Genomic DNA, 25,108 nt, shown 5'->3' with positions numbered 1-25,108 from the left:
CCCATTATTGTCTAGGCTGGTTTGTTGCTTCCTGTCTATGAACAATGCTGTGGGCTCCGAGCTACGGAGCCTGCTGTGGAGGCTCTAGCCGTTCACTGAGGTTGACACGTGCACACAATTACATGTTAGTTGAGAGACACGTGTTATAGACTTCTATGCTCTTAAGTTTGGCTGTAATTTAAGTTGCTTTGTTAAGTGGCAACGCTCTCGCAACATTGTCGCCCAGCTCTATTTGACATTCGAAGTCACTACTTCAAATAGCAACAGTTGAGTGCAAGCAATTCATGTAGAACATCAAAATGGGAAGAAATAGATGTTGCTTTTCTCTGAGACAGGTTCCATTTCTAGGGTAAGATAGCTACACCGAATGTTATCCTAGTTTTTACCACCAGCCCTTGATGGTGGTATTGGAACACTGTAAATCCTTTAATGTTCATTTGTGTGTGCAAACCAGTAATATTTGCTGTCTTCGATTTTCTGGCTGGTCATGCACAGCCAGCGTGTATTTGCAGCGTTACGAAAGGCAGCATCCCAGCCAAACAAGCACCTTCTATCCCAGCCAGCTGGATTACACTTATGCTCAGAAGAGCCCTCCCCCAAATCCACTGGATTTAAAAGTGTTTCCTTTCACTCTGAAATCAGGTTCTTTGTGGCATGAATGTAAATGATGCCATGTTCTGTAAGGCAGAGTGATTTTGTTCCTCTTTTTCGTTGTTGCTGGTTAGGAAATGGATGCCTTTAATGTGGTTTTATGTTGCATTACATTCCACTCAGGAAACGGGCAGTGGCACAAAAGCGAGGCCAAACCTATCCAGGTTGCTTTTCAAAGACCGAGATCAAATGTCAGACGCTATTTTCAAGTGTCCTACGTGCTCATTCCGTGCTCCAGGCTCTCTCTGGAATATAGCTAATGATTATCAGACTATTTTCATTTAATTATTTTAGATTGTGTGATGCATTGGGTAATCTGATTAATTCATTAAGCACTCTTCCGTTGCACACTATACATTGAAAAGATTGCCTTTAGGCGCCTTCTAGGCACTGCACATGGTAAATTCTGGTGAATAACGACTTTTAAACAGAATGCAAAATTACACTAAGCATGTTGAAACTACAAAGAATTAGATACATTAATCCCACGTTTACTTACACATTTCAGAAAGAAGCTGCAAAAACAATAAAGTAACATTCATCATGTCTCTCCTGTCATTAATCAATACAGGTTTGCTTTCATTGCATCACCGACTGGTGCAGTCAGTGAAGGCATTATTTGAATAACATTATTTTTATTCATCATTTAAATTCCTTTAGGTTGCAGACTTGCCCAATATGGGCATGAACTGCATTTCCAGTGTTCATTAAATAGCACGAAAGCCTGACCGTAGGTGTCTGTGGCCGTTCACCAGTGGCACGTGAAGTAACCGTAGATGTTGTAGCACCCAGGATCATGTGCTGTATGGCTAAACACATATAAGGTCCCAGAGGCGAGACCTTGTTTCAACATTAGCATAATAAAAGACTGGGTAAAATAGATAACATTCAAACTTGTACCATGCAGTTTACATGCAGCTCTTTGATGGCAATTCATAGGTCACTTGTAACTTATGAACTCCAAGTAACAAAATGAACTCTGTGACAAAAGCTGTAACAACCTAAGCTAGCCACATAAAATACAGTTCTGTGATGTGCATGGTACACATTCTTTGCAGCAGGCATATTCATCCTCTGCACTACTTTATGATGAGTTAAAACTGCCATTAGACACAACTCCAATCTCTCTCCTGCAGGAACATTAGGCACCAGAGTTATCTTGACATTTTATTTTTGTCTAGAAACTGCTGGACACACAAGGAACAGCAGCAGGTGCTTTTAAACCCATAAGTTATTTCTAAACACAGCGCCCCCCACTATACCATTCACACTGCCTAAAGCCAGCCCAGAGAAGGACAAATATCAGATTGTAAATGACATTCTTACATGTGTTCCTGCTTTCTTTCTAAGGAACGCTATAGCTATTTTGCTTCGGCATAAATCTAAACATTTGAGATTGGCGTCATAGACTGGGATATCCCTGCAGGGAAAGACTATTCTTGAACTGTCTTGAAACTCTTTTCTAAAGATTTGCTTTGGAGACCCCCCACCCACCTGAACTCCACAGCTAAACAGTGTATTTGGTGAATACATCTGGGAAAACCTCTGCTCGTTTGTTTTCTGAATCTCTCTAGGAAACATTAAGTGAGTTGTTGATATTACTTAGGGCCTGTGAATAAATCAGTCAGAGTGGCTAATTCTTTCATAGTGATTTGTACATAGTTGGAAAATGTAGGAAAGTGGCACTTTTTGACATGGTCACCCCCATGTTTTGCCTGGTATCTGATGCAATTTTAAGAGAAGTGCACTGGGTTGCTGCTAACTAGGTCCCAAGTGCCAGTGTTCTTTCCGGAAAACAAGGTAACTGTACAGTTGTTCCCCAATTGGCAAGACCTTTATAAAGGCACACCTGTAAGTTCCTATTAAATGGTACCCTTTCTATCTAGGGCATGGGTACTAAAGAGGGTCTGTAAGGGGTGCAGCAAGAATTTTGACACCCTAAGGGAAATTTCAGGCTGTGTGAAATGGTTCAGACAAAAGTGAAAACACAACAAAGCACACGCCCGGTGTGCCATGCCCACAAATACTGTATGCAATATATGTAAGTCACCCCTGCAACAGGTCTTGCAGCTCTAAGGCAGGGTGCATTATATTGTGTGAGGACACATCTGCAGGATCAGATATGCCCCTGTGCTGTCTAGTTCGAATGCTAGATAGTACAAGTGAACATGGAGGCCATCTTAAGTATATGTACTGGACACAGGTCATTACGAGTTCCCCAGCTACATGATGGCTTCACTGAAACCTATGGTGTTTGGTATGAAACACCTTGTCTTAATAAATCCATACTGATACCAGTAGTGGATTTATTAATATATGCACCCAGAGGGCCCCTTAGAGGAGCCCGCTGGAAACCTACCAGCCTCTTAGTATGCTGGCTGAGTGGTATTGTCCAGCCTGCCACAACAGACATGTTTCTAACTCCCTGCAGGTGAGAGCCAGTGCTCTCTGAGGCAAGAAACAATGCCTGCTCCAGAGGAAGGTGTTCACACCTCCTCCAACAGGGTGACTAGTGTATCTTCATACCAGGACCAGGGACGCCGGCTTCCCTCAGACCTGGGAAATGCCACCACCTGCCCTGAGGCCTAGTTGCCACCAGGACAGGCTGGAATTATCTATATTAGGAGGCGTGTTGTACTACCAGATCAGTCACACCCCTAAGGTGGACTGTCTGATGTGCCCCTCAAAAGAAGGGTTCCACCATTCTGATTTTGGTGGAAATAGGAATTTGAGGGCAGGGTTATGCCCACCCTCCACAGCAAGTGATTCGTATGGGGGATGTAGTTTTACCCCAAGGGTAAGTAGCTCATTGGCTACTACCCTTCACTCCCCTTAACACCCTTAAATTGAGTATTTAGGTGGCCCCCTGACACCAGGAACTTAGAATTGTCTGACTAAAGAAAGAAGAGGACAAAGAGCCGAAGAAGCAAGAACTGCTGACTCCTGGTGGACGTTGGTGCCAAACCCTGCCTGTCTATTTGCTCCTGTCCCAACAGTTGCGACAAACCAACTCATCCTGCAGCTGTGCAGCCTCCAAAATTCTCAGTGGGCCTACAGCATTTAGCCTACACGTCAGCTTCTCCCTTGAAGTGGAGTAGTCACTTGCGTGCAGGCACCAACCGCCGCTTCACTGTTCTGCTGGTCACCGGGTCCACCAATGCTGCGGCTACCCAGGAAGATGTCACTGTGCTCCAAGAGGAGGTCAGATAGTCTTCCCCCCAAGTGAGAAGACCCCCAGGACAAACTGGAGCCACCCTGCACCAATACCTGGGGTACCGGACTCTTTGTAGCAACCAAAGCTTGTTTGAGTCCTATCCAGTCTCCAACGCCACAGAGACCAAGCAACATCTCAGTGGCCAGCACCTAGAGTTGCCCAGCGGTCCTGATTTGCCCTTCTTTCAGGTCTAACCGAGAACCGTGGGTGCCTTTGACGCATGGGCATCAGCCGACCAAAACCCTCTGCACCCAAGTTCCCGGGCCCAGGTCCACAGCAATAGATAGTGCTCCCCTTCTCCCAGGACCCCCATAAACCGAGCTCCCTTTTGGGAGCTCCCGATCTAGTCCTCAAGTTCTCCTCTGCAGTCTGTTTGGTGGCACCCCCCTTGTCTGAGGTGTAGCACGCAAGGCAATGAACCCATCCAGCACCTCTGCATCTGGAAACTCAAATTGCTGCTGATAATTTGGACCTTGACCTCCTAGCCCCTTAAGTCCTAAAAGGCACCCCTGAGAGTCACCTGTATGCAGTATATGTTTTTTTCTCTGTAGGTAAGCATTACAGCGTAAAAGTGCATTTAAAGGACATTTTTACTTGCCTACAAAAAATTCCGAAAAATACTTAAACGGTTACAAAGCTCTTGGTGTAAAGTAAATATAAAAATACTTCTTATATTTCTAAATTGGTTTCGAGTTTATTCATGAGTGCATGTCTCATTTGACTGTGTGTGCTCACCAAAGCCATTAACACTAGCCTCTGATAAGCCTAAACTGCTCGCCCACACTACCACAAAAGAAAGCATTTGGTATTATTAATTTAAGCCCTGTAAGACCATAAGGGTTGTCCAAGCCAGATTCCTACAGAAAACATAACAAGTCATGAAGATTGCCCAGAACTTCAATGCAGATCTCAGTTTGAAATCCTGGCATGATCAGGAGCTCACATACAATTTAGAAGAGTTAACGTTTAAAATTTAAGGAATGTGGATCACCAAGTGGAATTGGTGCCTTTTTTGTTTTTTATTCGAAATTTGGGAGGTAATCAGAATGCCTAAATTTCTCTTCGGAGATAAGGCCTGGATATACTGCCATGTAGATATGTATATCTGAGATTTCTGAGTTTAATGGAATATGCTCTTTATTTCCATTGTTAGTCTTTGTTGAGCAGCCATTGCGTATTAGAGGTATAGTGTCATGGGGCTTATTCTCCTTATCCGCATCATTTTCAGGCATCTGCATATACGGTATATGCCATTTGGATGTGGTGAACTTAGGACCAAATGTCTGTAACCAGAACCATAGCCATTGGATTAAATCTATGCATTGTCATATCAAATTTCTCTAAATGGTCTTTGTGAGTACCGGCGCAGTTGCTTTATCGATCGAGAGAGGAAGTAATAGTGCAACTAACACACCCTGGGTACAGCTAAAAAAAAACGTTCACAAAGGTGTGAAGAAGGGTTTTAAGTGTGCATTTGCAGTGTACAGTAAATGGCTATCCACAAAGCCACGTTTAGAAAACATACGTGCAGTGGTAGCCTGACTTCCTTTTCCGTAATCGTCATGATAATATTCCTCAAAGGTCTACCAACCTGGAAATGTGGAAATAAATGGAGGAGGGACCCAGAAATCAAAATCAAAAATAGCTCTGCAAAATGGATATGGCAGTGGAAGAATCCAGAGCCATTGGCACGCTTCAGACACCCCAAAAGTACCACACCATTATTCCAGTCGACACCACTAGCACTGCATCAGTGTACAAGATGTCCGATGCCAGGGCCACTGTAGACATGTTTCCACCACGGTTCCTGGGAAGGCACATTAATGCTGCATATGGCATTTGTCGCTGGTTGCACATCAATTGATTCCTGTGGATCCAGGAGGGAAGTGGCTGCTTGTTGAATACAACAACACACATAGCACTTGCGTGTTCACTTGGACAACGACATCACAGTGACCGGAAGATGTCACAGTACTCTTCCCTACATAACTGTTGATGTAAGGTGCGAATGTATGTTAGTGAAATGTCAGGAAATGTGATTGTAGAGTAACGCTTTTTTCCCTTCTTTGTTGATTTTTCGCAACAAAGTTACAGTATTGTAGACACAGTGGCTTAACTGTTACATTTGCGCACATAATATTTTAAAATAGTGGCCTTTGGATATTTACGGTGTGATTTTTTTAAATGAATCCATCACGCTTTACGCGTGTTCTTGTTCAGTATGGAGCAACGAAGCATGGGTTCGGAGCATTGTGTGGACGTGTTTGTCATGTGTCTGGAGTATGTGTGCTATAGGCAGCGTCTTTGCGTCCTTACAGCTGTTTACTGTGGGTGCAATCACCGGGTTTCTGCAGACTGTCTATGTAAACATCAGTCTGGGTATTCTCATAGATAGGCCAACTGGGGGTCCTAGATGTCCCTTACGAGGGAGGACACTGGCAGTAGCTCTGCATATGTTGTGAGCTGGTCCTTGCAATATATAAGGTAATTCAGCCATTCTGTGAAATTGGGAGCTCGTCCCCTGCTCCACCTGCATGCCACCTTCCTTTTTGCTAGGAGTAACCCCAGTGAAATGAATCCCCTGTGCATGCCCTGTAGTTCTTCGGTGTATCCCAAAAAAGCATTATGACCGGGGAAAGCGGAATAGGGGTCTCTACCTCTACCCAGAGTCTGTGTATTGCCTCGCATTACCACACTTGGTGCAAAAAACACACGCCTCCTCTTGTTTGCATCTGCCGCATCGATCATGTGGTCTTAATTTATACCTGTATAACCTCGCCAGTGTGTGATATACCCGATGTGTACATTTAAAATGTATGATGCGTAGACGGCTGCAGGCTGTTATAATTCCTGTTTGTTTACAGCATTATATCCATTGTTTATCAGTGAGTGAAGTGTCTGGTTCTTGATCCCACCCCATTCATGAGCCATTCCACATATCGGGGCCACCCTATTTGTGCGTCATGGTAAAGTCTGGATGCTGCATGTGCTGGACCGGTTGTTTGTAGGAAGGTACGAATTGTAGAGAAACGTTAATCTATTTTCAGAGCATTTTGCATATGGCCTCTCTCCCCATCTCCGCACCCACTTCATACAGCCAATCACTGTACCTTAAGAGAGATAAAACGGAGCTCACATACTGTCCTGAGGCACCATAGGGCATACATTTATCATCTTCCGCTTTAGGTGTCTTGATCCCAGAATGTGGGGCAAGGGGGCTTGTACTGTTCAAGATCAGCGATGCCTGTTAGTTTGCACAGGGTCACACAAACCAACACCCTAGGGTTTCCAATCCAGGTCCTCAAGTGGACCCTGTCTCCAGAGGCCAATGTCTGCATGTATGTAACTAATCTGTGGATTCACCTATCAACTGAGCTGCATGTCTGGTTGTTGCATCACAGTGAAATCACCATCATGAGTCAATAATAAAATGCAGAACAAACCTCCATCCTCTCCAAACATCCTGAGAAAGATGTGTCTGCTTCAGAGTGATATAACTGTCAGGCATAGCATAGTGAAGCCCCTATAGTAAGTAATTAAGTTTATTTGCTTGATTAAAACCGTTGCAACAACATACATGATAAAAAGTAAATAAAACAATGTTGAGGATAAAAAAGTAAACAGTGGCCCATTAACGTTTCCAAGCATGCATTGCTTGCTAATAATAAAAGGTTAAAAACAAATATTTATCAGCTGAGTGCGTATGTAAACTGCCATATGTTTCGTTCCCCTTTGTGCAAAATTAGAGACTTCACCCAAGGTTTTAAAATGTAGTAAAATTGAAATAGCTGTTTCACGAACCGACTAGCTGGGCTTGTCTCTTGACCTCTTATCAGTTCAATTCAACGACAATGTGCAAATTGTGCAAAGTAGACCCCTATAGAAATTACCATATAGTAGATACTCATTCCCTGGTTTGTATTGCATTGTGGAAAACCAGTGTCATGAGTGGGTGTTATAGCCCCCATTTATTCTTTTCGTGTCTACAAGTTCACAACCACTCCTCATACATGTACAATATGTATACACTGTGCTTCATTCTATCTATACGATGTACGTGAAGGTTTACATAAACTATATTTGTAATGTTATGTGTAATAATAGATTTAGATACATGTCTTCCCTCTACCTGTTGGCATAGTTCTAAGAGGGTGTGCCGGCATGTACCTGCATTTAAATAATGAACGCATATTCTTTGTCAAGATCATGCGTAGCTTTCACAAAAGCATTTAGGACTATGGGAAGTAGGACTGGAACGTACTCCTGCATGCCTTCGTTAATTGGCCCCGAAATATCCAACTCCCTATTGGTAAGAGTGCAAGGAGGGCAAAGTCCATTCTGATTCTACTAATTATGCACAAATAGTCGCTGAGTTTTCCTATGTTTTTTATGTTTCAGGGCCAAAAAAGCAAAGGCAGGTAAGAGTTTGTAAAAGAGTAATACTATAGAGCTCTAAAATGCCTTTGGGAGTAGGCCTTCCAGACACGTACACACCATAACAAACACGCTGGGGCACTGTGTTTTTTTTCTTTTTTTTCCTATTTGAAAAATCCTAATAAAGCTCTGTCTCGGGCTGTTTTGTTTGTTTGCAGGTATTTTCAAACACTCAATTTCCATCTCTAAAGCGCTTCTCTCTGATCTCGTCACCGAGAGGGATCGGCCCCTTGTGATTGGAAAATTTAATTCAGCCTCCGGTATGGGCTTCATACTTGGACCAGTGGTTGGCGGCTACCTTACAGAACTAGAGGGCGGTTTTTACCTTACTTCCTTCCTCTGTGCTTCCATATTCGTTTTGAATGCAGGTAAGCTCTGCATTATTCTCATTACCACATGGTGTAGCTATTTTTGCAGGTAGGTTTTGTTATTGTGTTTGGAACAGCCACCATCTTGTTGTTTACATTTTCTGTCTTATGAATATACTGTGAAATTAGAGTTGATAGGTGAATGGTTTGCTGTTAGAAACATCCTTGAATAAAATTGGTCTGTTGTGTGAGATACAAATTACATTGTTAGCTACCACACAATAGCAGTGGAATTTAGCACATTAAGGCATCCCAGACCAGCACCAAACAGTAGGTGTTCCATTTCATAGAGTATGATGTTAATATTGAGTTCTGTTTCAGCAAATTAGCAGATAGTTTGTGCAGTATTGTATAGATCAGCTTTACGTTGTTTCTCATTGTTTAAAGATAATTATATGTACTTGTGCTTTCCTTACTCATCAGACCAGAGCTTAACCTACAAAGTAGATATCATGCCCGCTAAACCAGAACATTAGGAATGTTGAGCGTCATCAACCTCGCTATCCAAACTGGATGCATAACTATCATGATCCCTAAAAGGATTCAATTTTGAAGACATTTAATATCCTGGCGGCAATGCTTTATTCCAATTGTCAAATGCATGTATGAAAATATTTGAGCTATTTTTCAGAATAATGAAATTAAAAAAGAGTTAATTTCCAATTTAGAGGTTGAAAAGTTTTCTTTGGACCTCATCCAGTTTTTCAAGTATATGATGCTTGAAGCTACAGGAGTAGGTACACTGCATCTTCAGAGCATTCCTGCCAGGCAATTTGTATGACTACTTCCATTATTTTCCTTTGCATTAAAGTGTGTATAATACTGATTAGGTCAGAGTGTGTAGAATTTACATTACATGATTACTGTGATTGCGCTTCAAACCAACAAATCCATCTTGATCTGAAAGTTCATAAATGAGATCCATTCTTTTGAATAGTTTGATTTTTCATAATTCTCCTCTATATAGATGAGCATTACATGGCTCCTAGTAGGTAGAATACAACCAGCATCAAACTTAAGTAATTTGAATGCAACCTGCAAATGACAGGGTCTCCGACGATTGAACTCCTTGGTCCTGTACTCAAGGGGGATGTCCAGCCTCATTGGCTTCAAGGCAGCCCTAAAAGCAATTCTCTTCCATGGGGCCTTAAACAGCCACACCTGTGACCAGCCTTCCCCTCAGGAGAACATGGATCACATCACATATGGCGAGGACGGAGTGTTTCCCAGCTCAAAGGCTGATCTGCTAAAAATTTATTAGAGACCCTGTTACATGTGTGTCGTTGTCCTCCCCCCCCCCCCCCTTCCCCACCCCAAAAAATTATTACATCAGGATGCAAGGTTGTGCTTTTGGTCCTATTTTCTGTGATTGGGTGCTATAAAGGAGCTTCTTCCAACCATGCAAGTATGTAATACATGCATATGTTCATCACCAGTGATGACCAATTCTTGGTTTAGTGTTTGGAGCAGCAAAGGTGTGAACAATTGGTTGAACAATAGGCTTGCAGAGAAGGGGGCTTTTCCATTCCACCGCAAACCCATGTCACTGATCCTGAGCTTCTGAGAAGTGTCAGGCAGCAGAGTTTGTGCCTGTTCTTGGCACCTGCACCAGGCTAGGTCCCTTGTGTCGTATAGTTCCCATAAATCCATATAGGACCTGCACGTTTAGACAACATAAACTGTGGGAGTGGTTTCCAGACTGATTCAAGACACCCCCTGTATACCAGCTAGCTCACAGTCAGTCCCACTATGAACTCCTCTTTCGAAGGAGAAAATAGTTTAGGTTAACTATCGAACATGACAATCTGTCCCCTCAGGGATCGTGGAAACATTACATTACTTTTCGCTCAGTCACTCGTGCTCACTTTATCTCAGAGAGATACACAGAATAAACAGTGGGGACGTTTTCAATAAGCGTTTATTGAACCATCTTCATTCTACTGTGAAATATGTGTGCTGCAACAACCATAAGTCAGAAACAAATATAAACGATTATAAGCACCAACAGAGTAAATGGATGGTAGATTTCTACCATAGTGCTAAAACAATGAATACATGCAGGCATATAAATACATGACAATAATAATGCGTACTCCTACGATGCAGACCCTAACTAGATGTACCTAGCATGTATGTATGTGTGTAGCCAAGAATCCCCCTAGGACCGAACCAACCCCATTACCTGGTGTGAGAGAATAAAGGACCCCATCTTGGTCTCGAGATGGACACCCCACGAGGGATGTCAGACCACGGTGTGCTGGGATGTTTGCATGCAGTAACCTCAGCGTCTTGCGTTTGTGTGTCAGCATGGAAGTCTTTCTCCTCTGTCTGACCCAGCAAAGATATGGTGTTTATATACCCAAAAGCTACCCTCAGGGGTTCTACCTTGCTGTGTCATTTCGGCCAAGGATGACGTAAGGGATGACCCTTATACATAGTTATTATGCAGAAGATGGTAGTCCTGCTGTGATTCTGAGAATCCTCATGCATAATAAATGAGGCTAGTTTTTGGAGAAAACCACACAACATTTATGCACCACCTAACTAGGTAAAAGGTCAGCACAATGGTACAGTAAATGTCGGTGAAAGGTTAGGTGACTAACCAAGCCCACATTGGGGTACATTACAAATAATAACACTTGGAATTTAACTGCCTATCCTGACCGGGCTATAGACCGAGTGGAAACACACCATAGAACTGAGTCTCCATTTGATCTTGAAGCTTGCGTTCTTGCTGTCTCCAGGGAAGCTTTCAGTGCGTCTACTTGTGAAGAACCTGTACTGCTTCTGAGGCTAATGTATGTTCTCTACCAGTCTCGTGGGTGGAAAAAGCTTACATTGCTCCTGTCTGTGGTATACTCTATTTGTGAAAGAAAGTTTTTACTGCTGTAGCAGGTGCTACAGCTGTATGTGTGTGATGAAACTTGAACTGATATATATTGAACTATACCAATTCCATATGGATGAAGAAATCTATCTCTCCTGTTGTCTTGCTGTATCAATTTTGTGTGAGTAAACTTTCATTTGCTCATCTGTACCTGCTCTATGGGGGAATACAGCATTGCTGTCTTTGATTTGAGTTTGTGAAGCTTGAGAAGGTTTTCATTTTTTGATAGGGTTCAGGGTGGAAACTTCAAGAGGTGGTCTAATATGGTCTTCTCTCAGACCCCTTATAGCTTCAAGAGGAAGGCTCTTGTGTCAAAGAATACCAATTAGAAACACTTGCTCCTTTGTTCCAGACCTTGCCCAAATATTAATAATTCCGCATGTTGCATCTGCAGCAAACAAGCTTGCATTCGAAGATTATTTTACAATAGTGCTGGTTAACCTGATAATGTGTGGAACTTTAACTCATCACAGTGGTGTATAAAGGCTTACATTGATATTTATGAGCTCGTTTGGGTATTGTTACTCTTCCACCAGACCAGGGTCTGAACTCTTAGCTCCTACTTAGATTCTGTCATTTGGGCAACTATTATCATGATTCAGAACCAGCAGGAGACATTAAAAAGATAGTGGCATGACATTTATCAGCATCTGGGCAGCGGATAAACTTGGTGCCTTAGTAGTCTTCCATAAACACCTTTTGTCTTTTTTTTTTTTTTAATCTCAGCTACCGTCGCACATTACATCTCAACTCCCTGAAGAAAGTAGCAGCTTGCAAACATTGGAAGTTAAAGAGTAAAGAAGAGTGGAAATAAGAAAAGCAAGAAAGAATAGGAGAAGGAAGTGACCACAGACCCACTGTCATGTGCATCAAACCACTGGTCTATTCTATATGTGCATTTGTGCCTTAGTCTGTGTGCCCTGATGCCTGAAGATGTGTTCTTTTGTGTCTGTGCCTTTGTGCACAATATAAACTGCCAATGTCAGTGTTATTTGCAATGTATGGGCTGCCAGCTACTGTAGAGTACTAACCTAATCGATCTGAGTGATACACATTTCAAAATGGTGGTGTACATTATCTTTAGTAAGGTGTCTGTCGAAATGGTACAATAGCTTTTGAGTACTGATCACAAAATAAGATCCACTTGATTTGTTTAAGCGTATTTTCCTCTGAGGTTTTTGATTTTGTCTGCTGTTCCAGTCATTGTTGATTTATAATCCACCATGAGGCCCATTCCAATACACAGATGCAAAGTTCCTCTTAGCTACAGCTATCATCTATGTAGAGTGTTTAGAAACAGGGCATTGATATCCTTCAAGGGAAATTGATTTAGTTATTGGCCTCGGAACATTACTTTCTGGTTATCCATCTCTAATCCATCACTCCAGACAGAAGTATCCAGCATGTGCTTTGGCTAACTCAAGTTCTTGAACAAACGTTTACCTTACATCCTCAGCAACTGACATATAAAAGTAGTCAGTGTCTTCATTCAATCTAGATTGGATAAACTTAAGGTCATTTATTTAGTCATCCATGAAAAACTCCTCTATCAACTTTAACTTATTAGAAAAAAGCTGCTGCCCTCCTCCTATTCGGCATTTCAATACATGGAAGGATATCATCACTCTTAAAATCCCTGCACTGGCTACCATTCAATCTATAGTTGCCTTCAAAGGCTGTATGATTATATCTGAAATGTTACATCATCACTGTCCAACCTTTTGAACTTAAAAATATTTACTTTTTTAGCCAAATTAAACCTTGTACTCCCCGAATCAGTTATTTTTTACTATGCCAGAAGAAATGTTACATACGGATATGGGGACGATATCCTTCCATGGAACTCTTTCCCAGCTGCCACCCACTCAGAACCTATTTTAGTTCAATTTTAGAATGCCATACAACCTGGATTTTTACTCAATAGCTTCAATTATTCTCTCTTTTCAGTTTAGTTATGTTACTGCTTTAGCATGAACAAGCTTTGCGTAACTGCAGTGTAGAAATACATATAGCACAATATAAAATCTGTGTTATCTCCAGAGCAGTGTGCAACAAAAGTGTAAAAGTGAAGGATAAGTACATCAAGAAAACAGGAAACTGAAAGATTGGAAATTTCACCCTCATATACTGGATGCAATAAGTTATATAGTGTGCAATTTCAATCAGTTATTTCAAGCAGTGTGTTGCCCTTTAGCTTGAAATGAATGATTAGTTACTTCTTCACACAAACAAAGGAGATCATTATTGAATGCATATGGCTATGTTCAATCTGAAAAGTCACTCTGCAACAAACTATTGGAGGGACTTTTTGCATAGGTGGACAGGGATCGCGGTGCCTCAGCACCGGTTAGCAGATAGGAAAGTGACTGGAAAAAATAATCTTTCCTCTTCAGAAGTAGTCAAAGCAAAACTAAAGCCTCATTCTCTGGGTCTTGCAGTGCTTAGCCTACGCTTTTTGAGGTACAAGGTAAGAACGGGTTTCTCCTGGCTACACATCCCTTTTCCATTCCTATGCGGCCAGGATATGTCTTTTGAGCCTTGCACCATTTGACCATATCTATGAGACGCAAAAGACCTTCGCCTGGGGCTTTCAACCATGATCCCATGCTGCAAGGTTGAGGGGAGGGCCCTTCCTCTCTGGGACTCGCAGCGCTGGGCCCTGGCAGGGAGCATTTGATTACAAGAATCAATCAGAACCTTATATAGCGCGGATGCTCACCCGTGAGGTTCTCAATGCACTGGGGGGGAGGGGGGTTGCTGATCCGTTTAGGTGTGGAGGTTCATTCGAAGAGCAAGGTCTTGATGTCCTTCCTGAATTGGATCAACAAAGCGGATTGCCTGAGGTGGGTAGCAGGGTGTTCCAGGTCTTGGTGGCAAGGTAGGCGAAGGATCTTCCTACCAGAAGTGAATAACGAGATCCACTCCTAGCCGCTCTTTTCCTATGGCTCACTCCCCTGTATAGTAGCACACTTTTCATTATCACTTCGCAAGACGCTTACCATGCTTGTGGTTTCACCAAGAAGATGTTAGTGATTGAAAAAAACGGAGTTCATTTTGGGGGTTTCCCCCCTATTACAGTCTCCTAAATCAGAACTCTCTTCTCTTTAACAGATAACGCATGTTGTATAGTGGGAAAGTTATGCATCTTGAAACAAGCAGTCCTATGTAGCAATCGTGGTTGTCCTTCTTGACCAGATTGTTTGATCTTGGGCAAATTATGTTGTATGTGGGCCTTTTTTTCCTTGCTGCCATTTCTCTTGGGCAGACTCTCAATTATCTTCTAGTAATAGTTTTAGGGCGGTTGCCGGCACATTTAGGGCAACTTCACGCTCATATTTTACATTGCACCTTTTTAGCATCTCTAAAAGTAAGCATTTTACTAAAGTGGCCTGTGTAGATAGCCTCCTCTGCAACATGTCCCTCCTCCCAGATACCACGTTAACAAATGCTGGCCCCTTGCATCTCTGCGTCATGTTGGGACATCCAACTGGGCTAGGTTGTTAAGGTTTTCCAGCTGACCTGTTTAGTTTATGTCCTCTATGCATTAACCTGCATGCCTGCATTAGTCTTTTTGCGTTCAAAAAATGTTGAACATGTGACATGTGGCGACCTGCCGGAAGTCACTGCAGGATGCAGGACAAACATCTAAGTTTACAGAGAATCCTTTACCCAGCCTTTACCCAACCACCCAGCATCACTAGTCTCACAACACTGGACCATTGCTATGAACCCAGGGAGGATCCTCCCAATCCTCGCAGCACTGGATCATGGCTGTGAGGCTCAGACGAGTTAGTGGTATAGCAGTAGATTCCTCAGGCTGGGTGAAAGAGAGGTAAATGGGCCACTCTTTCCCTAGTCCACTGACTGGATGGAAAATACATCCATAATTTGGATAAATTGGGCCGAAGCACTTCTGGGATCTGGTGCCACTGCACCTGCGCACTAATGACAACTACACCCCAGGGGGACGCCTCCCCTGAGCCTCGCAGCAGCCATTGTCCTGTAAAATATAGCCATAATTATTTGGGTACATTGGGCCCCTAATATGGTTAAGGACCAGTGGCACTTCACCTGCAGCTCTCTGCAGGGAAAAATCCAAAAGGCCTTGCTTAAGCTCTGCAGGCAACTCCTATTGATGGTGTTCACTTGCACCTGCATGGAAGCCCACAGTCAATATAAGGACTGCAGAAACACAAACACAGTAACTAGAAGTTCTCTCTATTCTTACCAGAAAAGGAAGAGGAGAAAAGACCCTACTTCCAAGGAAGAGTCACCTTTTGGCACAACTGAACTCTTTTTATGGCTTATTAAGTTTCTTTATTGGTGTCAAATAATCACAGGTATACATGTATAAATTACCAGCCTCATGAACATGGTTGCTCTGACAGTAGTATTAGTGTAATAAGTGCATACATCTTACTATCACAATATGATTAATTCTCGACATTTTCATTTTTTCTTCATAGGTTACTGCGTTCGCTGCTTGTATTGCACCATGTTGGTAATCAGGAAATCATCTGTGTTAGAGATGTATGTGTATAGGATAATGACACCGATCAACACATAAGAAATTAGTTTCAACCAAAATACAACATCCAACGAACAGATGGAAAAACAAGACAGAAAGGGACCAGGAATTGTAGTTGGCTGCTGAGGTGTCCCCAATTTGGAGTGGAAGGGGAGGCAGGGGAGACCGCAAACATTCATCGGGACCAGCCTCAGGCATGGAATCATTCTGGGTATTTCATTTCAGTGATCACAGGGCAGGGCCACGGCAAGAGTGGATCAGGGTATGGCGTAGCGCACCGAGCCAATACTAGGCCTGCAGGGGAGTTCTCGGCCTGAGGATGTTACACCAGTAATCAAGGGTCATATTAAAGGAAGCTACTTCAGCCCATAAGTCCTCAATTGATCGTTTTCGTACCCCTCTGTGCTCCTTGGGGGCAGCCCATTTACTCACTTCCAACCTATACTGACTGTGTGGGAGCCATGTGGCAATTTGCAGTGGCGGGCAGTGTCCAGTTGCCTATTCAACACTTTTTTATCGGATTTCCGAGTAAACAGCCCCAGAAGGTATATTTCCACTTTGTGAAGTTGGCGGTGACTAAGCATAAGCTCCAGGTCACTTATAAACTTGTACGAAAAGTGATAAATTATTCAACAGCTTCACACCATGTGGAAGAAACCAGCCTTTGTAAGGGCGTATCTGGGGCTGCTCTGCTCCGAGGTATGTATCATGACATTCAATTTGTGCGGTATGAGATATGTACAGTGTAGGTAGTTGAATTTTGTATACTTGAATCTCATATTACGTGTGTAGGTATAGGCATATTGTAGTGTCTGATAACACTACTTCCCTGTGTTTAGGATCTACCAAGAAAGCCTTCCCACCTAGCCCTTAAGGCTGGAAGGGCATCTGTCCCTGTTTGCAATACATTTTTATGCAACCAGGAGACCAAGTGTCTGCCCTCGCCAGAGTTAAGTAGGGATTGTAGTAGGTCGTGAACTGAAGGTCCTGGTTCCAGGAAGTGGCGCAGGACACCAGTCAGTGCACCATAGGTCAGAAACTTTACCCCACGTAGGCTATCCTCAGCCATCAGGCCGTCTAGAGTGCGAAAAGTACCATCCAACTAGCATTCCCCTAACATCTCCACCCCACCCCCATCACTGTCGAAGGCACCATGCACTGAGCACTGAAGTAACCACCTATGACTATTGGCAGTCCAACCAGGGGAGAACTGGGTAGTTCCATCGGCACGCCCCTCTCCAGCAGCAGAGTGTGGTGCAAAGAAGGCATGGTCTATAAGGTGAGTCGAGCTTAACACCTCGCTAACATGCTTTGCCTGCTTGGGTCTCCAAACTCTCCCAGCTCATCCTGTGGAAGCCCCGCCAGCCAATAGACGATCCACTGTAGCTGCACTGCAGGATACTACTATTCCTAATTCGGGATTCCTAGGCCACACAGGACGTGGGTCTCTTAAGTGTGCGCACTGATACTGTTGCATGCTAGCCATCCCAAATTAGCTCCCTAAGCAATATGTTCAAGGATTGGAACCAGGCTCCCAGATACCAAATTGGCAGTCTTAAAAGTTGTAAAGCACTCTTGGCAGGATCACCGTCCGAATAGTGCTATTTGGGCTATGAAGGGGAGTTGCAATGATGGCCAGAATGCAACACTGCCCCTGATAACTTCACTACACCGCCAAGATTGCCCTCCCGTAGGTCGGCGTCAGAGTGGTTTATTCTGAACGCCAGGTACTTAAGGGTTCTGGGTTCCCACTGCAGGCCCAGGGTTCCCGGCGATCCCAGGGCACACATGCAGTCCAGAGAAACTGGGAAGGCACAGGATTTACTTCAGTTCGTGCGAAGCCTGGAAACCAGCCCAAAGTTATCCAATAACCTAACACTCCATAGGATTCCCGTTCGTTTTTTTTTCAAAAAGATTAACATGTCAACGAGTTTTGGGAGCAAATATGCCCCCATTTCACAGCAGGATACACATGCCACGGCCGTCCAGTCTCAGGAGGCAGGGAAATGGCTTGCTTGCATGTGTAAAAAGCATGGGAGAGAAGGGGCACTCCTGACTCGTGCCCGGGCACACCTCATAGGGGTCAAAAATGCTTCTGAACCTTTGCACCGCTATACAATCACTCCACCTATTTTTTTCCACCCTTCTTCCAAAGACATTCTAGTGATAACCACCCTCAAATAGTCCCATGTGAGGGTATTGAATGCCTTCCATATGCCTATGAGGGGAATCCAAGCCTCAGACACTCTAGCACTTGATGTAAGCGTTGGATGCTTTGGGGTGTGTTGCGCTTTTGGATAATGCTAATTTGGACTTCATGAACCAGCTCAGCCAAATGGGGCTGCAGCCAATCCAGCATGATTTTACTTAGAATCTTATAGTCCAAGCTCAGCATAGAGAGGGGACTGTACACAGTCACATTAGTGGTGTCGCTTAAGGGCTTAGGGACTGAGACAATCCAAACCTCTCTGGTCGTGGCCAGCTGGTGACCGCTTGCCAAATTGCCTGCATACATTTCAGCTAGAGGGGCGTAAGTGTGGTAAAATCTATGCCTTTGAATGCCTCCCTGATCTCTGGCTCCACTTCGGAAACTGCCACAACAGCACCCTGTCAAGAAAGGTGCTCAAATGACCAGCAGCAATGGGGTCCCCAGCATCGTATAGCAGCCGGTAGTGGCTCATAAAGGCTTCATGGATACGGTTTGAAAGTAGATCATGTCTCCTGTTGACCTAACAATTTGGGAATGGGGTTTCCCTTATCCTGTTTGGCAGATCAGTCAAGCCATTAATCTACCTGTACGCCCTCCCTCCAAGTATGCGGTCTCAATGTGTTCCCCTCAATGCAGGGAGTGGAACCTCACCAATACCCACAGCATGCTTCTTGCGCTCTCCCCAGAGGCGCTGCATGGCCTCCAGGCTATTTGGGGCTAGTCTCCAGGCATCGGATCTCTACCTCTAGAGTGGTCAACTCGGCATGAAGGGTGAGCTCCACTCCTACTGATTGCTCAAGACAGTGCCCTCTTATCATAGCCTTAAAGACATCCCATTTGACGTTTATGTGGGAGGCTGTATGCTCATTTGTAGCGAAGTGGTCAGTAATCCTGTTTCCCAAGAGATCTCTGAAAGTGAGATGAGTATGCCCAGACTTGGGTCATTTGCTTGCTGTGCAAGGGGATTAAAACTAGCCAGGCTGATGAGGGGTGATATCCTGAAACCAATTCCTAGATTCTTGTTTCTGTTCCAGGGAAGACCTGGCTTGGCACATCGGGCTTGACTGTTCCCATGAGGAGCAGGATCAAGACTGATATGCAAATGGCTGGGTTCAAACTGGGGTGGCATGGTGAACAAAAGAACAATCGATTTAACCCAGATCTCTTGACTGGGAGTGAATGTTTGATTTGTTCAGCATTCCGTACCATCATTTGTTTGCGCTTCATTTTTCCACTAAGTGGGATGGTTATGCCCAGATGTGGGTCCCTTTCTTGCTGTGCCAGTGGGTTCAAGCTAGCCTGGCTGATATGGGGCGATACCCTGAAACCGGTCTCAGGATGCTTGTTTCCGGTCCAGGGAGGACCTGGCTTGGCAGTTCGGGCTGGACTTTTCCCATGAGGAGCAGGGTCAAGACTGATTTGAATATGGCCGGGTCCAAACTCTGGTGGCATGGTGCGCAAAATAGCAATCAATTTAACCCAGATCTCTTGATTGGGGGTGAATGTTTGATTTGTCTAGCATTCCATCCATTTGTTTGTGCAGCATTTGTAACCCTAAGTGGAAAGGGTATGCCCAAGCATGGGTCCCTCACTCATTGTGCCAGTGAATTCAAGCTAGTGTGGCTGATGAGGGTTGATACCCCAATACCAGTTTCCGAATGCTTGTTTCCTGTCCAGGAAGGACCTTGCTTGGAAGTTTGGGCTGGACTGTTCCCATGAAAAGCAGCCCAGTATCACAGAGCTGTCTCTTTAAGACTTGGAGCTGACCTGGGTTGGGCCTTCTAATATTAGTGGTCATTCATAGGATAGGACTGTGGTGCCTACTGAAGATCTGTGGTGCTTACACTGTGTACACATTATAGGTGAAATCTGCCCAAATGTACAGTTTTGCTCCACTTGAACCTGCATCGTCCTGCAAGGTGCCAATCTGTGGGTAAACACAGACCTATAATGTGCAATTACAATTCGAAAACATCCCACATACACACCTTATTACACTTTAAGATTTGTTATATTTCCCTCTCTCAGCTTAGAATCAGATTCATGGCCGTTGTACCCACTACTGGGCCAAGTAATGTACTCTGCTCCCCAGTAGAGGGATCAAAGGTATGCCCCTACAATGCAGCAATTACCTGTGTTTGATGTGTTTGACCGAGTTTCTGAGAAATAAAGGAGTGGGGAAGAAATCTTTATCTGTTAATTAGCTTTTCAGAGTACCCAACGGGTTGGACAGCCGAGCCCGCAGAAAAGGAGGAGAAGGGCCAGACCTCTGGAACCAACACAGAAAGGACTAACCTTTTAACGGGAAGCAATCAGACAGCTGTGTCATCTGAGACAGAGCTCTTCTATTGACAACTTGAAATCACCATATAAGTTTGTCCCAGTATGCTGTGCAGGAGGGTTGGGACATTGGTGGAGGGACGATATGGCACCTTATGATTGGCCAGGTGTGCCTGACTTCTAGAACTTTACAACCCCACTTTAAAGCCTTTCACAAGGGAGAGACAGTTGAGAAGACTCTGGATCTGGGAATGACAATGGCAAAAGGATGCCCAGGTGGAAGGAAACACCACCTGATACCGCTGCAAGGATGTAATGAAGGACTTTACGTTCAGCTCAACCACAGGACATGAATGGTTGTCACCAAGGCTACTCATGCTGGTCCCCATATGCCTCCTGCAGAACAGTTGAGGAGATGGACCTACGACAAACCCTTGGTGGTTACCTTTGACACATCTGTGAGCAGATTATGGACTCCACTAACCCACAGGTGATTTTCAACAATCCAGGAGGCTCTAGAATCTGTGGAGAGCAGGAAACGAGGGTGTTTTTTCTGGCTGGGAGCAGAGGGGCTACACAACATAGCCCCACCAGCAGGAGAAGAGCACAGGGAACCAAGAAGAGGACCGGTCTGACGAGGGGAGCACTTAAAAGCTCAGCTCCCAGCAAAATAAGTGTAGTTATTGCCCAAGAAACATGAAGAAAATGTTCTTGGTTGGTAGGAATGGCCATCAAGAGCAAATCGAGTCCATATATTTTGAAATTGGCATACCAGGCCATAACAAAAAAGCCTAGGAAGTTTGGTCACCCGGGGAAAATAAATTAATTTTTTTCTAAATACCCATGGAATGGAATGGGACAGGGTCTAAGGGTCGACACAGCTACCCTCATGTTGGATAATGGTCCTCTGAGCAGGGTCACCCCCAAACTTTTGGCCTTCCTCCTACTTTTTCTGACCTTGATTTTGTTGGCCTTAGAATTCTGAGCGTTTTGCCACTGCTTACCAGTGCTAAAGTGCTCTCTAAAACATGGTAATATTGGCTCATATCCAATTGACATATTTAATTTACTTATAAGTCCCTAGTAAAGTGCACTACATATTCCCAGGGCCCATAAATTAAATGCTTCTGGGGGAACTGCAGCACTCATTGTGCCACCCACTTAAGTATCCCTCTAACCATGGTGCAGGCCTGCCATTGCAGAGCCTGTATGTGCTGTTTACACTGTCACTTTGACCTGGCTAAATAAACCTCTTGCCCGGCATGAATCGTCCCTTAGTATATGTGAGAAGTTGGCCTGTTAAGTGCTGTCCACTAATTATAGTGGGCACCCTGTACCAGTCCAAACAACCCCTTATTGGTTATAGTTTAAAGACAACCTTTATTGAAAGCTATCCTAGTGGTAGCCATGGAGAGCAACCTTCAGGCTAAGTCTTGAAGGAATGTAAAGCAGCTTGTTTTACCAGTCTATAATCTCTTGAGTGGCTAAATGAAAGACAACCACACCAGGTATATATATAAAATATATGTATTTATTTCTAAACACACCCTCCTAGTCTCTTTATGAGAGTAGAGGTCAAAACACATAAGTTACACTTCAAATACAACAGTAATATAGCACAAATACACGTCAGGCCCTAGGGGTGAGCCAAACCAAATACTATAATAGTGGTATAAGAACCACGACTTAACTAGACACAAGGCCTAGAGCCTGTAGAATCGCTGGGACCCCAAGGAACCACCCAAGGTAGTGACAGAGGGGACCCACGGGCCGTGTGCAGTGTGAGAACACAGCCGCAAGCTCCTGTTAGCTTCTGTGGGTAAAGTCGCGGTTAGATTTTTAAAGATTAGGGACACTTAGAAACGAGTCAGGACCAAACCCTTTGGGACTTAGGAAGTTCTAAGGTCAACACCCACGGGAGCACCGGAGTACTCCTGTTACCTCACCCTGGGAAGCCGGGTGCATAGGCGTCAAATGGTGTCGGGTTGCGTCGTCGTTTTCAATGGGAGCTGGCAAAGAAGTGCTGCTGCCGGGAAGATGCGAAGTGTCCGAAGAGATCCAAGGCTGGATCGAAGTCGAGAAGAACCTAAAAGCAGAGGGTGCAGAGTCTGGGTCACTTGCCAGTGACCAGGAAGGTGATGGGCGGATCAGAAGAAGAAGGTGAAGCTTGACTCTTCAGCCACGAGGACCAGGAGGCGTCGAGGACAACCAGGAGCTGGATTCGAGCTGTCCCACGAAGAATGTCGAGTGCTGCAGCGTCGGTGCCCGGATTGGACACAACAAGCCTTGGCAACAGCAACCCACGCAGAAAGGAGAAAGATGCTTCGGTGCAGACCAGCAAGGTCTGAGGGACTCACCACTTGGTTGGGAGTCAGGGCACATCTGGAGCAACCAGGGAAACCCAAGGAAATTCAAAGTTACCACCTCAGGGACCCACCAGTCGACGGACCAGGGATCGTGAAGGGACCACGAGAGGAAACACAAAATGGCGGCTCACGGGTGACTCGGGGTGACTAGGCTGACTATCTTCGGTGGATTCTCTGCTCGAGGTGGGGGCTACAAGTAACCCCAAGCACGAGTTCAAGAAACGTCGAGAAGTCAATGCACTTGCAAAAGTGTATTGTGACCAGGAGTCCCGGTTCCTCGCTACTCACGAGGGCTGCGGGTTTCAGCTTTGCTGGGGACTCGGGTCAGCCTCTGAGATGTCTGGAAATCCTCTTCCTGGGCTGCAAATACTTCGGAGTCCGGCAGGAGCTTCACTCCTTTAACCCAAGGGAGATTTCTTCAGTCCTTTATTCGTTAGTAGAGCATCGAAGTTCCAGGATTTAGCTTCAGAGTTTCGTCCTGGGATATCTAAAGTTCTGGTTACAGAGGTTCCTTACTTATGCCTAAGGAAGGGTTGCACTAGCTCTGGGGACCCACCTATGGGAGGGTTTGGAAAGAGGGGTGGCTACACCCATTTCCTTTGTCCAGTTTCATGCCAGAACAGGGGCTAGAAGCCCCTGAACCAGTTAGAGCTGGATTATGCACAGGGACACCAAATGTGCCCCCAGTGCAGGACTTCAAAGCACTCTGAGAGTGCTCCCACCCATCCCCAATACACATCATCCTGTCTGGGAGGTGGTTACACATCCCTGTGACAGGAAACCTATTGTCCAGGCCTCCCCTGCTGGAGTTTCGGTCAGCAGCAGGAGGCCAGACCCGCGTCTGTGGTTGCAGTATCCATTTTGTAATGCCAGGGCTCTATTAGATTTATACCGGGAATACCACTACTGTCATGTCTCTCCCTCTAGAAGGGTGGGATCATATCCTCATATCAAGATATGATGTGGGGGTATGATTCCAAGGTGTTTGACACCAAACACGACATGTTTCCGTGCAGCCAGTCCAAAGTTAGCATTAACCGTTTAAGATATAATGCACTTAAGAGTATATGGTCAGGTTGTACCACTGACAACCCCGGAGAAGAGATTCCGAAGGCTGCAGAGGGGCTCAGCTCATGCCTGGGCACCCTCTCACATATAACCAAGCACTCTGCCTTCAGGATTGTTAAGTCCTGCCATAGTAGTGACTGATACGTTTGTATGTGCAGTGATAGGTGAGGTATAGTGAACCTATACCTCAGTACGGGGTGCATGCGCCACCTTACCTAGGCTGCAGTAGCAGACCTGTGGTGTCATTTTGGGTGGCTTTCCAGGGTGACATGCTTCAGCCCCTGGTAGGCCTCTGGGGTACCTAGGCCCTGGGTACATAGTATACCATATACTAGGGACTCAAAAGGGTACCTCAGGATCCAATCTGTGGTGTACCTGGGAAGAAGGCAGACACGTGGGTCAGAACCAGAGTGAGGCATAAGGTACAGAACCAAGGTGGTGAATCCAAGAAGCAAGATCCTAAAAACTCTGACAAGGGTGGGGAGAAAGGTAAAGACCAGAAGCCTTCACAAGTGCCTCAAAAATCTGCTTCAGGTGGGGATTCACAGTCTAACAAGGGAAAAGGCCAAAAGAAACCATGGTTCAAAATCTGTAAGCAGAAAACTCACTGGACCAGTGACTGCACCAAGTCCAAAGAATCAACTCCAGCCACCATTGCCCCTAAGACATCTGTTTCCCCTAGTACAGCTACAATTGGTGGTGGTAATGTTCAGAATAAGGGTGTAGTAGGGTTGCCCCTGGGTTCTGAGATGGACTCTGGCCTAGTCAGAGTTCCAACTCAGGCTGTCCTAGTCTGTGAGGGAGGCATGGATATGTCCTCCTTTGTGAGTCCCAGTAACTTGGGCAAATACAGACAGCAGCCTTTGATGAATGGAAAAGAGGCTTTGGCATTCAGGGACACAGGAGCAAGTGTCACAATGGTGACAAAAGATCTTGTGGATCCTGGGCAGATTATACTTGGTGAAATGTACCAAGTGACCAATGCTAGCAATGTCAGAACAGACCATTCTCTGGCAGTTGTTAACTTCTCCTGGAGAGGGGTAACTGGCCTTAAGAAGGTTGTGGTAAGTGCAGGTACCAGTACAGTGCTTGCTTGGCAATGA

General features: G+C 44.7%; 1 protein-coding gene across 4 annotated transcripts in view; it reads left to right on the top strand.

Annotated features, from left to right (window-relative positions):
• Positions 1-25,108, top strand: part of SLC67A2 (solute carrier family 67 member 2) — a 114,826-nt gene that overhangs the window by 67,249 nt on the left and 22,469 nt on the right. For 2 of the 4 annotated variants that reach the window (XM_085622599.1, XM_085622600.1), the window contains exon 5: positions 8,458-8,667. In XM_085622599.1, coding sequence (XP_085478725.1) covers positions 8,458-8,667 — 210 coding nt within the window. Of the gene's footprint in view, positions 1-8,457; positions 8,668-12,280; positions 15,986-25,108 lie in introns of those variants that run through there. The other 2 variants (XR_014967833.1, XM_085622601.1) reach the window with 2 other exon arrangements.

This window comes from Triturus cristatus, chromosome 8, assembly GCF_964204655.1.
Source record: "Triturus cristatus chromosome 8, aTriCri1.1, whole genome shotgun sequence".
NCBI classification, from domain to species: Eukaryota; Metazoa; Chordata; class Amphibia; order Caudata; family Salamandridae; genus Triturus; species Triturus cristatus.
This window is presented reverse-complemented; position numbering and strand designations above follow the sequence as displayed.